The sequence below is a fragment of the Salvia miltiorrhiza genome, chromosome 6, assembly GCF_028751815.1.
Source record: "Salvia miltiorrhiza cultivar Shanhuang (shh) chromosome 6, IMPLAD_Smil_shh, whole genome shotgun sequence".
Classification (NCBI taxonomy): Eukaryota; Viridiplantae; Streptophyta; class Magnoliopsida; order Lamiales; family Lamiaceae; genus Salvia; species Salvia miltiorrhiza.
The window spans coordinates 12,641,282-12,657,749 of record NC_080392.1 but is presented as its reverse complement, the minus strand read 5'-3'; the positions used below and the strand labels follow the sequence as shown (position 1 = coordinate 12,657,749).

Sequence of the window (16,468 nt, the reverse complement as noted above, 5' to 3'; positions counted from 1 at the left end):
GAAACTAAAATTAAAAACCATCCATTTAAATTTGGCTTGGTTACCAATGTTCAGATTATTATTTTGGTACTGATATGTTGCGATATACCTGCTGTTTTTTGCTTATGGATTGGAATTAGAACGTTTCTATGTGTATTGGAATTTCTTAATGAATTTGATTGCTTGCATTTGATTTACAAAATAATTTTATTGTCCTATGAAATCATCATTTTTGCACATTGCTTTTGCAGTAAAAAATGGAGAATTGGCAGCAGTACGTAAGCAAAACACCGATGTGTGAATGTGGAAATGGCCAAATGCGTCTAATCCGCGCGGGGTAGAGGTTGAGGAATCCGGGAAGATGCTTCTACATATTTCCATTGAAAGGTGATCACCCGGACGAATTCATATGGTGTGACGAATATCTAGCTAAGTACATAAGGATTGCATTGGTTAACAAAAAGATGATTTGAGCAATTATCTTCTTGCTAGAGATAGAGTTAGGAGAAATATTAAACCACCTGATAGATTTGGCCATGACGACTTAATAGCTTATGCTCTCATAGTTGTTGAAGAGATCAACTATCAAGAACCTACTATTTACATAGAAGTTGTCACTTGTGCTGAGAAGAAGTTATGGATTAAGGCCATGGAGGAAAAGGTTGAATCTTTAGTGAAGAATAAAACCAAGAAGTTAGTTCCTAATCCTAAAAATAAGAAATGTGTCAGTTGTAAGTGGGTGTATAAAAGAAAATTAGAAGTTAGTAATGGAACATAATATAAAGTAAGGTTGGTTGCTAGAGGGTTTTGAAGAAAGTCAGGTATGCTTACTACTGAGGTCTTTATATAGATTAAAGTAAAGTACTAGGCAATGGAATAAGAGATTTGATGAGTTTATGCTAAGCATAAGCTTATGTAGATCATTGCATGATAAGCGTGTTTATCTAAAAAATGGTAAGGAGATTGGTTTGATTTATTTGTTTCTTTTTGTAGATGATATGCTTATTGCAAGCAAGTCAAGGTTTAATATTGAAGAGGTCAAACAAGCTCTAAGCTCTAAATTTGATATGAAGGACTTGGGTGAGGCAAGAAGAATTTTGGGAATGGATATTCACAGAGATAGAAAGAAGTGTCAGTTAATGTTGCTGCAGTCAGATTATGTATCTAAGTTCTAAAGAAATTTAACATGTATAAAGCTAATTCTGTTAGTGTACCTTTGGCTCATCATGTAAATTTATCAAAGTCTCAGAAACCTCAGAGCAAATGTGGTTGAAAGTATTATGTATTCCATGGTTTGTACTAGACATGATTTGGCACATTTATTAGTGTCACTAGTAGGTATATGACAAATTCAGGAAGGGCTCATTGGGAAGCTTTAAAATATATACTAAGGTATATAAAGGCAACTACAAATGTGGAAATTTTGTTTAAACAAAGGGAAAATTGCACCTAAATACACAAACTTTGTCGAAAATCCATATTTGACGTGAAGTTAGGAATTTACATTTTAATACACCAATTTAAGAAGTTGTTCAATTTTGACACATTTTTCAATTCCGGCGACCGGCATTCTGACGTGGACGCCGGAATGCCAATGTCGCAGCCACGTCACACACCCACTCTCTCTCACTCTCTACACGTCACCTCCCCCCTCCCCCCGTCGGACCCTCCCCCTTCCCAGAACCGCGTCGCACCACCGCCGCCGAGCCCAGCCTCCCGCCGTCAGCCACTTCCCCCTCCCCAGAACCGCGTCGCACCACCGCCGTCGAGCCCCACAGCCACAAACCCTCCCTCCCGCCGTCAACCACTTCCCCCTCCCCAGAACCGCGGCGCACCCGCCACCTCCACCAACCAAACCAACCGGATTTCCCACCACCACCGTTTTCCCTCACCTCCACCATAACCACCAAAAACGCCATATCCACCGTCACCAAATCTCCACCACCATCATTTTTTTTGGTTTGCACAGATTTGCAGATCTAGGGTCTGTGCTTGGCCGTGAGCGGCGGCGGCGGCGGCGTGACTCAGGATCGAGGGAGTACAGGCACGGAGGCAGCGAGGATCTGCTGTTGATGTCGGAGGTCAGAGAGAGCGGAGTCGATTTTGGGCTGCGGGTGGTGGGGGAAGTGGCGGCGGGTGCGACGCGATTCTGGGGAGGGAGAGGGTCCGACGGGGGGAGGGAGGGTTTGCGGCTGAGGCCCTGTGGGGCTCGACGGCGGCAGTGTGACGCGGTTCTGGGGAGGGGGAAGTGGCTGACGGCGGGAGGCTGGGCTCGGCGGCGGCGGCGGTGTGATGCGGTTCTGAGGAGGGGGAGGGTCCGACGGGCGGACGGGGGGGAAGGTGACGTGTATAGAGAGAGAGAGAGTGAGGTGTGAGAGAGAGAGAGTGGAGTGTGTGTGTGTGTGTGACGTGGTGATGATGTGGCATTCCGGCGTTCACGTCAGAATGCCGGTCTTCGGAATTGAAAAATGTGTCAAAATTGAACAACTTCTTAAATTGGTGTATTAAAATGTAAATTCCTAACTTCGCGTCAAATATGGATTTTCGGCAAAGTTTGTGTATTTAGGTGCAATTTTCCCTTAAACAAAAGACTGATGAAGATAAGGATGTTCTACTCGATTTTGTAGACTCTGATTATGCAGCTAGTGTTGATACTAGAAAGTCTCAGATTTGATATATGTTTACCTTATATGGTTCTGTTATAAGCTAAAGGTCTATGTTTCATTTAGTTGTGGCCCTTTCAACAACAAAGGAAGAGTACATTACAAAAGCAGTGAAAGAAGGAATGTGGTGGAAATGAATGCTACAAAATATTGGAATCCAGCATGATTCTATCACCATTTCGTGTGATAATCAAAGTGTTGTGCATTTGGTAAAACACCACATGTTTCATGAGCGTTCCAAGCACATTGATGTAAGACTATATTTTTTTGAGAGACATTGTTGAAAAGGGAACTATTAAGATGGAAAAAGTCAGTACAAAAGAGAATGCTTCAGATATGTTAACTAAAGTTTTACCAGTGGCTAAGTTCATATATTGTCTTAAGGTCATTGAGCTAGGCTCTCAAAGTGAGAGCAATATGGTTTGCTAAAAGTATTTTGCTAAGTTTTGGAGAGCTATCTATGATATTCTCACTATTACAATCAAGGTAATGTGATGAATGGTGACTTCATAGTTGGAATATCAGTACAAGGAATAAGTAAGCCTATATAAGAAAACATGCGGTCTGAATAGGGTGGTATACAACATATTAATACATTGAATGAGTTAGTTACAACTAACTTGTGAAGGAACGGTTGTTCAGTTGCATGCATGAAGCTTCTAGAACCGTTTCTTTTGAGTTGGTTCTTTCTTTAGCTGGTATATATGATAGTCATACAGTTCACACATTACATACAGATCTCATTGTAATGTTGAGAGATAGATTTTACAGCATAGAAAGAGAGAGAGTTGGTAAATGCAGTAGTTATTGCTATAGCTTGAAGCTGCATATTCTTTCTTGTTTCAGAGTTGTAAATGTACTCGTTTTACCGGCATATTAGTGAAGAATTGATTATCTTTCACGTGGATGTAGGTCTTTAGATTGAACCACGTAAACTTGTGTGTCATCTTCTTCATATTGTTCTTAATTTTCATTCTTGCTCGCTTGTGTGCTTGTTTTGTTTCTAATTGTTGCTATGAGTTCTTGAGTTCTGTTAATCTTCCAATTGTTGATGTTTCGAGTGATATCAAACCACAACACTACACTAAACACAATTTAACAGTTATAATGGTTTCTATACTATAATACCTATATGAATTTATATATATTTGGGAACGTGACGCATAAACTTTCAAATCATCCTCAACATTGCCGACTCTCAAAATAATAGGTCGGAAAGTTTTCATATAGATGTATTTCTCTTATACACCTGTCAAATCCATTTAGGGACCAACAATGCTCATTTTCAACCTTATTTTCCATACACTGAAATTTGAATGTAAGGTTAAATTTATCAATTTATTGAGAATTGGAGTATTAAATTGTAATTAACCATAACTCAAATATTTATGTGGAACCTTTAGTATGGATGCGGACAAGAAGAATATCTCTTGGTTGCTCGCTTTGTCGACGAATTTCCACCACCAACGAATCTACTAAAAAACTGAGCCAAGCAGCTTGAGTTCCTACTATATACTGCCGATTTTGGTGTGATTTGACATATAAAAGAATCTAGATAATATTGGCATTTCTAGAAAATTTGGGGGTCAAAATACAAATAGATACTAATATATTGGAAAAACAAAAAGAAATAAAAAAGCTTCGCAGGAAACCAAACAAGCTCCGCAGCAACGCCTTGTGCTCATCATTTCATTGAGGAGGGCGATTCGTCCTCGTTCGCGTCACTCACACTAACCTATCCTCTCAATTCCTAAATTATCGTTGATCTTTTTTTCTCGTTCAATCTTCGCAGCACCACCTCTCGGTTTTTGGCACTCTTCTGCGTGTTTTTGTTTCTGTGTAAGTTCCACTTTCTTCTTGATTTTTCAGGGGCTTTGAGCTGTCTAATTTTTATTTGTTTTTTATTTTTTGTGTTCCTCGTAAACTAAAGGTTGTATTTTTCGTCTCCCTCTTTTCCTTCTTTCTTTGTTGTTGTTGTTGTTCTTCTTCATTATTTTGGGGGTTTCTTTTATTATTAAGGTGAATTTTCAGATCTGAAGTGGGTTGGTGCGGGTTGCGGGTATGTGGAGCTGTGCATTCTTAATACGTTGAATTGTTTGTTTCATTGCATAAATTGGAGCTCTAGGGTATTGAGTGAAGTGCTGGGTGATTTAATTACGATATTTTGAAGAATTACCTCTTTTGCGGTTTTAATTTGTGATTTGGTTGCTTGTTTTCAAGTTCAAATTAGCTGTTTTTTGTTTAGTTTGTAATCTAAGTGCTGCTTTCTGGAGAAGATGACATGTGCTTTCAATTTTGGAATAGTAAACCTTACTGTTGCTGGGGAAGATAAGAAAAAAGAAAAGAAAAAAAAAGGCAATCTTATCCTAAATTTGCTTACTTTATCGAATTGGAATCGAATACTTCAAAAAGTTTTGAACTTTGTGTTTGTTTGTGCTGCTTCAGTATCATGATTGGTTTTGTCCAAACTTGTGGATCCTAAATTCATCTATCAACAGTGACAATGCATTAATTTGACTGAATGTTTCCCTTTGTGATAATTGCTTTTAAGACTGAAGTCGGGCAATGGAAAATTGGAACCGCTTACTGCTATCAAATATGTTACATACAAAAGTCCTTGTCTTCTGGGGCTGTTATAATTCCCTTATGCATCATGCTTGTTTATTCAGAAATCGGTGCTTTAATTCCTTCATATATTTCTGCAGAGAATGGATGGAACAAACCAAGATGGAAGAACTGTGGATTCATTCTTGCGGAACTACAAACTTGGGAAGACTCTTGGAATTGGCTCATTTGGTAAAGTTAAAATTGCTGAACACGCATTGACTGGCCACAAAGTTGCTGTCAAGATTCTTAACCGCAAGAAAATTAAGAATATGGATATGGAAGAAAAAGGTGCGCCACTCAAATAATCATATGCTATTGCTAATTACTTTGTGAAGATCACCGATCTTTGTTAATCTGATAATTCATCAGTTTTCATGCTTTTCAAGACAAAGTAGACTGCAACCATTGATAAATAGCCTAAATCTGAAAATATGTTGTTTACCATAGTAAAATATTTTATTGGGTACAATATGTTTCTCTTATAATTTGGATATTATCAGTCACTATCTCCAGCACTAGTTATGGATGTTGTACATGTGTTGTTCGATGCATCTACCAGGGTTTCACTGCATAGAGAACTGGACAGTTCTTTTGAGGAAACAACTTTGATATTGGGCCATGGGTTTTGCCTCACTAGTCAATTCTAATTTTACTAAAATGCCTACAAATTTAACAACCTAAGGAAATTAAGTAAAGCTGATAAAATGTCTCGTTGCTTCCACTAGTTTTAGAACATCATAATTAGTAGGGTTAATTGCATATAATATCACGAACTTTGCCCGAAATCCATTTTCTCCACGATCTTTAAAAATTTCATTTTTTATTAAATACTTTGACATTTGTTCAATTTCCCCCACGATTTTTTTTTACCCTCAAATCGGAATCGACGTGGCGTTGATGTGGCTCGCCGGCACACACCATTCCGATAAATTAAATGATGCGTTTCAGATTAAACATTAAAACCCTCGTCGAAGCACCAGCGCCAACAATCGGTGCCAGCAATCGGCGCACTGGTTTGGAAGACTGGAAACACGAAGCAATCAGCGCCAGCAATCAGCGAGCAATCGGCGCCACTGGTATGTAAGACCTCGACACGAAGACTTCCACACTGGTCTGAAGAGGAACCCTTCCACAGAGGTGGTGGAAAGGAAAGCAATCGTTTTTTTCTAGCGCCAAAAGCAATCTTTGATTTCCTTTTGCCCGATAAAAATGAGAAATTAAAAGAAATCAGGGCTTTTTATTATGATTTAATATTATATTTGTAATTTAAAATTCATATATATTCCACGTCAGTGTTACGTGATGTTAAAGTATTTGATAAAAAATGAAATTTTGAAGATCGTGGGGAAAATGGATTTCGGGCAAAGATCGTGATATTATATGCAATTAACTCCAATTAGTAATAGAAAATTGCACGTTGTACCGGTATAATAAAAGTTAGGCAAAGCTCAAACGTTGGGTCATGTTAATTTTTAATACCCACTTTTACTCTAATCCACTAGTTTTACCGGGTGCTTGGATGTTTGAGGAAAATGGGAATGGGAATGAAGGTTGACTGGTGGGGAATTGGGTATTGGATGGGCTTTACTTCCCTCATTTGTGATTGTGAGGGGCATGGTTGATGCCCCATTTTTATTCCTCTCAAGCATGCATATTCATTCCATTTCCATTCCCCGATCCCGAAGCACCTAGTTCAAAATTATGGCAACCTGTCACCACTTAGCAGGTAGTATTATTTTTTAGCATCAAATACGTACATGAACAGAAAATTATAATTTAGACCCAACTCATGTTTTACATAGGCAAGTTGTGGTAGATGACATCTTCTAGGGTGATAATGTTATTTCACTACCAATTAGTACTCCCTCCGTCCCAATTCAACACGCCACAAGGCTTGGGCACGGATGTTAAGAAATGAATAATTTATAATAAAACATGAGATAGAAAGTAACTTTTTTTGAGGATATATTAGTCAAAAAACTAGGAGAGTTTAAATGAGAAGAAAGGTAATTATGTGTGGACCATAATGACATATGGTGTAAATAATGAGTTATGTAAGGTTATTTGTTATGTATTGACTTTCCATTTTTAAAAGTTGCCTATTGAATTGGGACGCCCAAATAAGGAAATGTGGCCTACTGAATTGGGACGGAGGGAGTACTAATACTCTCTCTGTCCACGAAAAATTTGCCACAATTTCCTTTTCGGTCCGTCCAGGAAAAATTTGCCACGTCCATTTATAGTAGTAGGGTCCACACAACTCACCGTTTTATTAACCTCCAATTCTCCATTATTTACAAAATTTGCCATTGATGGGACCCTTACTCCACTTTATAACCACTCAATTTTAAATTATATCTATAGTGAGACCCTTACTCCACTTACAACACTACGTCACTACCAACCATTTTATTGAAACTCGTGTCATCCACAATGTAACAATTTTTTCATGGACTGGTCGAGTATTAAACAAAAGAACCAATTTATAACATTCAAGTATTAAAACTTTATTTGGGTAAAAGTTTGGGTATTGGAAATTGTATTAGAGTAAGTTAAGTTAGTTAACCATTGGATCAAGTGTTTGCAGTATCCTTGACCTCTGTCCATTTAAAATGTAGGAAATGTTAGCCATTTCTTGTTCCCCCCTTAAGTGTAACAGTAAAACAAATCTATCGGAGGTAGATCTTGAGATAAAGTATTGTATTATGGTAAAATTGACCATTAAATGGGACCTTCAGGAAAAAAATGTCCATATCCTTGATATCTAATTGCTAACTAAATAAATATAACTTGCTAGCTAGATTTTGGATCTCTTTTGTTTCCAATATTGTAAAAGTTAGCCTCGCTTTACATTTGTTTGACCATGATGAATTCCTCCAAGAGTGGGTTTTCTCCCTGCAGTTAGGAGAGAAATCAAAATTTTGAGATTGTTTATGCATCCGCATATCATTCGTCTGTATGAGGTCGTGGAGACACAAACTGATATTTACGTTGTGATGGAGTATGTTAAGTCTGGTGAGTTGTTTGATTATATTGTTGAGAAAGGGAGGTTACATGAGGATGAAGCCCGCATCTTCTTTCAGCAGGTTGGTGCTTTTCTTGTTTGGACTTATAGTGCTGTTTTTATTATCTGAGTCAATTTATAAATGCATTTTTCTAGAGTCTTTGTCATTCTGATGATGGTTGCAGATAATCTCTGGAGTGGAGTATTGCCATAGGAATATGGTGGTTCACCGGGATCTGAAGCCTGAGAACTTGCTTTTGGATTCTAAATTGAATGTGAAGATTGCTGATTTTGGCTTGAGTAACATCATGCGTGATGGTCATTTCCTGAAGACAAGTTGTGGAAGCCCCAACTATGCTGCTCCTGAGGTGCTTAGAATTTTACCAGAAATATTAATGACAAACAGATAAAGAAAAATTAAAAAAATAAGAATTGGGCAATATGAAAGACTCTGATATTGCATTTTTGCCCATAGGTTATATCTGGTAAGTTATATGCTGGGCCTGAAGTGGATGTCTGGAGCTGTGGTGTTATTCTCTATGCACTTCTTTGTGGCACCCTTCCCTTCGATGATGAAAACATTCCTAATCTTTTCAAGAAAATTAAGGTATATTCAGGTTTACTTTTGAGACTCATTACTGTGTCTCATTTGGAACTCAGCAATAGTAGGTGAAAAGGTCAAAATGGTATCTTCGATCTTCTTTCATTTTTTGTACCAGCTCTTTAGCAAATTAGCATACAATTTGAGGTTTTCGAAGTGTGAAACTGCACTTGATTGAGCATCTCTATTATTCATGCTGTTTTCTAATGTTTTGGCTGTTATTAGCTTTGTTAACATCATTTGACGAGCTACGAACTTGCCTAGAGTTGAATCTGTATAACCTAGCTATTTATTCAATCTTCTTGTAGTATTGCAAGTCTGAGCCTGAGGTCCCCAATATTAGATCAAGATGTGTTCTAAATTTCCCCTTTTAGTGCCCTGTTATGTTCTTACATCATATTTTCTGGCATTAATTGCCTGATTCTGTTATTAATTTTATTTCTAGGTAGCTGGATTTAGATTGATATAATGTTTATTTGTTTATTTATTTGTAGGGTGGAATATATACGCTCCCCAGCCATTTATCTGTTGGTGCTAGAGATTTGATTCCTAGGATGCTTATTGTTGATCCTACTAAGCGAATGACTATTCCTGAGATTCGTGCTCACCCTTGGTTCCAAGCTCATCTGCCTCGCTACTTAGCTGTTCCACCACCAGATACGACACAGCAAGCTAAAAAGGTCAATAGAAGTGGCAGTGCTTTATTTGGATTTTTATAAAGCATACATGCTGTTTCTTGTACACGTAAGCAAATCTAGGAACATAAAGGCAGTGATCGAATATTTCTAAGTTTCTATTTTACTTCTTTTAGTGATTCTACGGTGTTAGGTCTTCTCCGCGGCTAGTAAGTTTTAATTTTTGTATCCGGCATCACACTTTCTTTCTTATGATTTTGACAATCTGATTCTATTGCTTCGTGACTGTGTGCTATCATATCATAACAAAAATTTGATTGTTATGTCTATTACGTGCAGATTGACGAAGAGATTCTTCAGGAAGTGGTTAATATGGGATTCGACAGGAACGTGCTTCTTGATTCTATTCAAAACAGAGTTCAAAATGAGGTCAGCACATGGCTGTATCCTAGTCATGCTTTATGTTCAAGCTTTCTTATATCTCAACTGCCTTTCAGGGTACTGTTACGTACTATCTTCTGCTAGACAACAGGTTTCGTGTTTCTGGGGGCTACCTTGGATCCGAATTTCAAGAAACTGTGGTGCGCTCTCTTAACTTCGGCTTATGTACATATCCAGTTTCCAGTTTCATAGGGTTGTAATTTGTGATTTTCTGATCTCCATCTTCTGATTTTCCTACTGTGTATATCTCTTTTTTCTTAATGTTTATGTTCTGAGTAATCCCTACCTGTGTAGGAACTTGGATATAATTCAACTAATCCAAGTGAGACTGTAGCCTCTCCTGTCGGGCAACGATCTCCTGGAGCTATCGATTATCAACAATTTGGGGCAAGGCAATTCCCAGCCGAGAGGAAATGGGCACTTGGACTCCAGGTTAGTTGGCATGCTTCTCTTTGTATTTCATTCTTGAAAGGCAATAGGGCCGTGAAATTAGCTTAGCAGGCATAATTGAGGGCTGGTCTGAAATCGTTAAATGTTCTTAGCAGGATGATTTTGACAATTTTAAAATTTATGATTTCGAGTATATGTCGAGAACTAATCCAGTTTGTCTTTGTTTGCCATGATACTTGTATCATTTTGGCTTATTTGTAGTCTCGAGCCCATCCACGTGAGATAATGACAGAAGTTCTCAAAGCTCTGCAAGAACTGAATGTTTACTGGAAAAAGATTGGGCACTACAACATGAAATGTAGATGGGTTCCCGGCAGTCCCGGTCATAGTGAAGGAGCACTTAATAATTCTATGCACGATAATAATTATTTTGGGGATGAATCTTCTATCGTCGAGCATGATGGCAATGTTAAGCCACAGAATGTGGTCAAATTCGAAGTGCAGGTAATATTTTTATTTGTGTCTTTATTTCTCTTTATTGTGGTATCATAATATGAGTAACTATATTTGCACTCAACGGTATCAAAGAAGTAAAACGGTAATCATCCAAGGACGAGACCTAATTATAAATATTTTGAAGAGATTCTTACTCACACGAGGAATTTGGATTCTGAAACATATAAGATTTTATGCATGATGGTTGCAAGGCTTGTGCCAGAAACTGACAGCTCATCCATCAATTAAGATAGTGTTGTTTTGTTTACTAGTTATCATTTTGAGCTGTTATTGTTCGTGTTCATTTGTTCCATGCTGAAATTGTCTGATTCTTTCCAGCTTTACAAGACCCGTGAAGACAAATATTTGCTCGATCTGCAGAGAGTCCAGGGTCCACAGTTCCTCTTTCTTGATCTATGCGCTGCGTTCCTAGCTCAGCTACGTGTGCTCTGAAGCTCTGCAGCAAAACTTCTTCTCGTCTGGGGTGGAGAATTACAAGGTGATGTTTGTGTATATAATTGTTACCAGCTAAGTGCCGAATCTCCTCCTTAGAGATGAACGTCGTGCGAAGCCGATAAATTTTTGCTCTTAACTCACTACGAGTTGGCTTCTGCAATGATCAATCTCATTTCATACACTGTAACTTTTCTTGTCCTAATATTATGCAACCCTAAAGAGATCGAAGCACCTCTTCAACACATTCTGGTAGCTGTAACTTTGCAGATGTAATCATGTAATAGAATTTTAAATTAAAAGATGATCTTATGCAGCTTGATGTTTAGTCATCAACATTTATCTAGCTGTAGAGCTTAGGTTTATTTTCTCAGCAGATCCCAGTTTTATACAATAATGTGGCTCTGGGGCTGAAGGTTTTGTTGTAGTATTTCATGTTGTATCAATTCATGCTCATTGCTCACTATAAAAGAAAACGACATTACCATCGTATTTTCAAGGCTTAAAATACTTAAAATTTTGCCTATTTGTGGTTTTAAACATTGAGCTCTCATTTTTCTTCCCTTTTCACTTACACGAATTTTACATTTATTGCACTATTCACTTGATTTAACTATCATGTCGAATCAAAGCTGATGTGGTTTTCACGTGGAGTATAGGTTAGTCCAAAACGATGTAATATAAGAATTTATTCTTACTTTTTAAAAGTCAGTTACAAATTGAATTAAGTGCTAAGTTATTAATTGATATTTTCAAAATAAGTATGATATTACAAGATGTATTCAGATTTAATTTGGCAGCATGGTTTAGCGGGGGAAACAAAAGTAAGTTTATGTGTTTGTCGAAAAAATTGGAAATTCATGCGAAAATGAGCAAAATGTTTGTGTATTTTAAGATATTTAACTCGATTTGTGTGGAATATCTTGTGAGAGAAAGACGTACATAAAAAATGCTTTTTATTTAATTTTTATTCCATGTATTTTGGTTGTGAAGGAATGGTTAGTTGGTGTATGCAGCGAAGTGTAGTTGAGGAAACAGAGATGATCCATATTCTCCTCCTTGTGCTTGAGCTTCAAATTGAGGCACTCTGTAACCCCACTGAAGTCCTCTCGTAGTTCATCCTTTTCATACACTCACTCATCATCGCTGCTGAGTAGAAGGTTGGTGATCTTGGAAGGGAGCGCTGGAGAAGAAGATGAATGATTCAAAGAAGCGGGCCAGAAATTAGTTCGAGGGGAGCAAGCAGGCCGCTTCATCAGCCTCCTCCGCGGTGTCCCGACCACCGCCGTGCCGTCTCCAACGTTGGCGTTCATCTTCTCGTCATCGACGGCCTTTCTTTTCCTAGCCATGCTCGTTCGTGAACTTCAGTGATGGCTGTTTTCTTGGATTTGTTGATTATGCTTAGTTAGTGAGGGGAGTGCAATCTCTTGGCTTTATATGGATTCAACAAAAATATCACGTCACTGAAGCTGAAATGGTCTTCTTTCATTTGGTCATACTCTTTTTATTATTACAACTTTTAGCTTCCTTAGACATTTGGACATTCTAAGTGTGTGTGTGAGAGAGAGAAATGGATATTTTTAATTTGATGTAATGGGTAATAATTAATCCCATCTTATATACACAAGTCATGATGCAATATTAGGTAATCCACATGTCAATATTCTTGCTTTGACCTGGCCAAATACTGAAGTTCTTGAATAGCGAATCCCTTCTAATTTATCAAATCAGATTCTCTGTCTCAAAATATAGTGTGTATCACCGTGTACCACTCTTATTATATTATAATTTTTTATTCAATTTTAATTTATTATGCTTTTATATAATATAAAGATAATTAACAAGTGTTCACTCATCCATTTAGGGTTTATAATTATTTTTTTATATTTTATGAATTAATAATGATTATTTGGGTTCATTAATCGAAGTTAGGGTATATAATTTTTTTAATTTAAATTTTTCAATGATAAATACAAATTAGACTAGTTTATAATATAATAATAATTTTTATTTTTATAAAAAATAATTTATAAAACGAAGAAATGAAGGGTGGTACACGCGGTACACACTATATCTTGGGACAGAGGATCGCAACTGCTAATTTATGTACTACTACGCGCGTTTTAATTTTGGCATCTTACTTGTATCGAACTTCTCTCCCTCTGTCCACCAAATTTATGTCACATTACTTTTGGTATAAGTTTTAATAAAATATGGGTGAAGTTGGTAGTGAAGTGTCTCATTTTAAATGCGAGTGGAGTGATGTGGACCCTATTACTAAAAATGGATGTGACATATTTTTTGTAAACGAACGAAAAAGAAAATTGTGGCATAAGTTTCGTGGATGAAGAGAGTAACAAATTTCACCAAATATATATTGATGAACTGAAAAAGATTGAAAACGTCGGTAATAGAAGATCTCAAATCTGTATATGTTAAAGGAGAATCAAACCCTACGATTTTCCCGTGAGAACATGTCCATCGTAAATGATAGAGAGATTTTTTTTCTATTTATTTACTTTTTTATTCATCGTTTTGTTTATTTCGATTCTTTCTCATTTTCATAAATTATTCATAATCAAGCATGCAATATATATCTTAATTTAAGTGATTATGATAAATCTTAAATTCAATACAAAAGTTAAATAAAATAGATTTAAGACGCAAACTATGATCATTTGAAATTTAAAATTATACTTATTCCGTCCCTAAAAAACATATAACGCTTTTAGCGACACAAATTCCGGTTTCAAACGGGTGCCAGAGGGGAAAGCCGGGGTAAGTGCAAAGGTCCCCCAAAATCCCCTTTCTTTTAACGTACTCTTAACAAAATGTAGACATGCTACTACATTTACTTTGAATGTTTACTAGTTCACATTTTTTCATTTGTTTAATTGGTGACGAACAAAAAGGCCTTTTTTTGTCTTTAGTGATTAATTAAAGCTATTGACATGGCCACAACTAAAGCTATTATGTCATGCTACAACTTTCATAATATATTGTTTGGCGTATTTTATCATGATCTAATATATTCACAAGCCTTAGCAAACCAAGTTATATCATATTTCTCTTATCCCATTTTAAATGTCTCAAAACAATAGAACAATATTACAATAGTTTTGAGATATTTAAAATAAAACGAATGAAAGTATTATATGTAGTCATTTCAACATATATATTTTGGTCAAAACATAAAAAGAAAAAGCTCATACTAATTGAAAAATGATTTCTCAAACCAGTTTCATGTGTTTCTGACAAGTGGATCTACAAGTTATGAGTTCCAAGAGGGCGCAAAATATTTTTCGAAGTGTGTAGAAAAGAAAAATGAAGTATATTATTATTATTATTATTAATATTAATTCATACCTATTATATTCAACGTGCACTAAGTAAATTTAAATTTTCATGCAATAATTTGCAAATCATACATGATGGATAAACTACACATATAACGTTAAATGTGATAAATTCAAACCTGTGATGCTGTTAATGAAGATATTATTAATGATATCAAGAAAGAAGATGTAGAGTTGGAGGACTAAACAGTCTAAACAGAAACGATTTGTGGGATTAAAATAATGTATGGCCATTATAAAAAACAAAAGAATGTAAAAATTGAATTGAATTTTAATTTAATTTTTGAAGGAAAAAGGAACATGCAGGAGCTTTTATGTGAGTAAAACTACAACTCTGTTAATTGTTTGTAACAGTGGTTTATTTGTGACAAAGCTGAGACACCTAAAGAGTCTCTTTTCTGAGAGGTCTTGAGTTCAATTTCGCTTGTATACGGCGTGATTTTCTCATCTTTGTGTGGGTAAGAGTCCCGCTTGCGTACAATGTAGTTTTCTCATTTTTGTGAGAGTAGGAGTCCCGCCTGCGTGCGATTATTTTTTCACATTTGTGTGGTGCGGTGTAGTTTTCCCATCTTTATGTGGGTAATGGTCCCGCGGCCTGCATGTAGTTATTTTTTCACCTTTGTGTGGTGCGGTGTAGTTTTCCCATCTTTGTGTGAGTAATGGTCCCGTCTGCGTGCAACTATTTTCTCACCTTTGTATGGCGCAGTGTAGTTTTTTCATCTTTGTGTGGGTAGTGGTTTTGCTTGCGTGCGATTATTTTTTCACATTTGTGTGGTGTAAAGGTCCCGCCTACGTACGAATGACTTATTTGATTATAGGGTTAAGTACCAAATTCCCCCTATCGATGGCGTCCCTATTGCGTACAGGACCATATAGTCAGGATAAGCGCTGTTTACTACCTCAACGTGGCAGAATCGAACCAATTTTCCCCCCGCCACTTAACGGACGTTAACACCGTTAGATTAAATAATTTTTAAAATTTTTAATTAAGGTGGACCCCTATCGATAGGGGGGAATTTGGTCTTGGGTACGGTGGCTGGCCTTAGGCGGCGCTTCCTTCTTCTTCCTTTTTATCGGCGACAACGACCGCCATCGGTCGCCGCCTCTTCTCTCTCTGATCTCCTTCGCCGGCAGTGGCACGACCTTGTTGTCCATCCAATGGAGAAAGAGAAATGGTTGGCGATGGCCGTCCAGTTCGTCCGACTGTTGTGGCGTCGCCGAACGCAGGAGTGAAGCGGCGCCGTCGTCTGTAAACCGGGCGACGGTGTCTGCCGCTAAGCCAGAGAGGGAGAGACGGTCCTAGGTGCGGTGGCTGGCCTCACCGGCCACTACAGTTGCCGGAGTCGAGAGAAGGGTGGGAGAGTTGTCATAGTTTGGGGCTAGGATTTTTAGAGAGGGAAAAGGGAGATTCGGCAGTGGCTCTCCATTCACTGGGGGAGCTGGGCACGCGGTGGTGTTTATCTCCGGCGAAGAAGGTCAAAGAGAGAAGAGGCGGCGACCGACGGCGGTCACTGTCGCCGATGAAGAAGAAGAAGGAAGCGCCGCCTAAGGCCAGCCATCACACCCAAGACCAAATTCCCCCTATCGATAGGGGTCCACCTTAATTAAAAATAAAAAAATTATTTAATCTAACGGTGTTAATGTCCGTTAAGTGGCGGGGGAAAATTGGTCGATTTTGCCACGTTGAGGTAGTACATCGCTTATCCTGACTATATGGTTCTGTACGCGATAGGGAAGCCATCAATATGGGGAATTTGGTACTTAACCCTTTATTATATACTCCCTCCGTCCACTAATTCAAGGCCTACATGAAAAAACACGGGTTTTAAGAAAAAGAGTATTTT

At 37.6% G+C, this 16,468-nt stretch overlaps 1 protein-coding gene across 1 annotated transcript; it reads left to right on the top strand.

Annotated features, from left to right (window-relative positions):
- The first annotated feature begins 4,186 nt into the window (after window positions 1–4,186).
- LOC130988741 (SNF1-related protein kinase catalytic subunit alpha KIN10-like) lies at window positions 4,187–11,760 on the top strand. The gene is made up of 11 exons (XM_057912685.1): window positions 4,187–4,481; window positions 5,348–5,537; window positions 8,151–8,335; window positions 8,439–8,621; window positions 8,729–8,860; window positions 9,349–9,534; window positions 9,829–9,918; window positions 9,987–10,070; window positions 10,225–10,362; window positions 10,582–10,824; window positions 11,155–11,760. Exons 2-11 carry the CDS (start codon window positions 5,351–5,353, stop codon window positions 11,266–11,268), a joined length of 1,542 nt encoding a protein of 513 aa, XP_057768668.1. The 5' UTR covers window positions 4,187–4,481; window positions 5,348–5,350; the 3' UTR covers window positions 11,269–11,760.
- The last annotated feature ends 4,708 nt before the right edge of the window (window positions 11,761–16,468 follow it).

What these genes read in the sequence shown, in the direction of transcription:
- LOC130988741 (XM_057912685.1), top strand. Translation starts at nt 5,351, where the DNA reads ATGGATGGAACAAACCAAGATGGAAGAACTGTGGATTCATTCTTGCGG. An exon ending in CCCGCATCTTCTTTCAGCAG is followed by an intron (nt 8,336 to 8,438) that starts GTTGGTGCTTTT and finishes TGATGGTTGCAG; the next exon opens with ATAATCTCTGGAGTGGAGTA. An exon ending in CCAACTATGCTGCTCCTGAG is followed by an intron (nt 8,622 to 8,728) that starts GTGCTTAGAATT and finishes TTTTGCCCATAG; the next exon opens with GTTATATCTGGTAAGTTATA.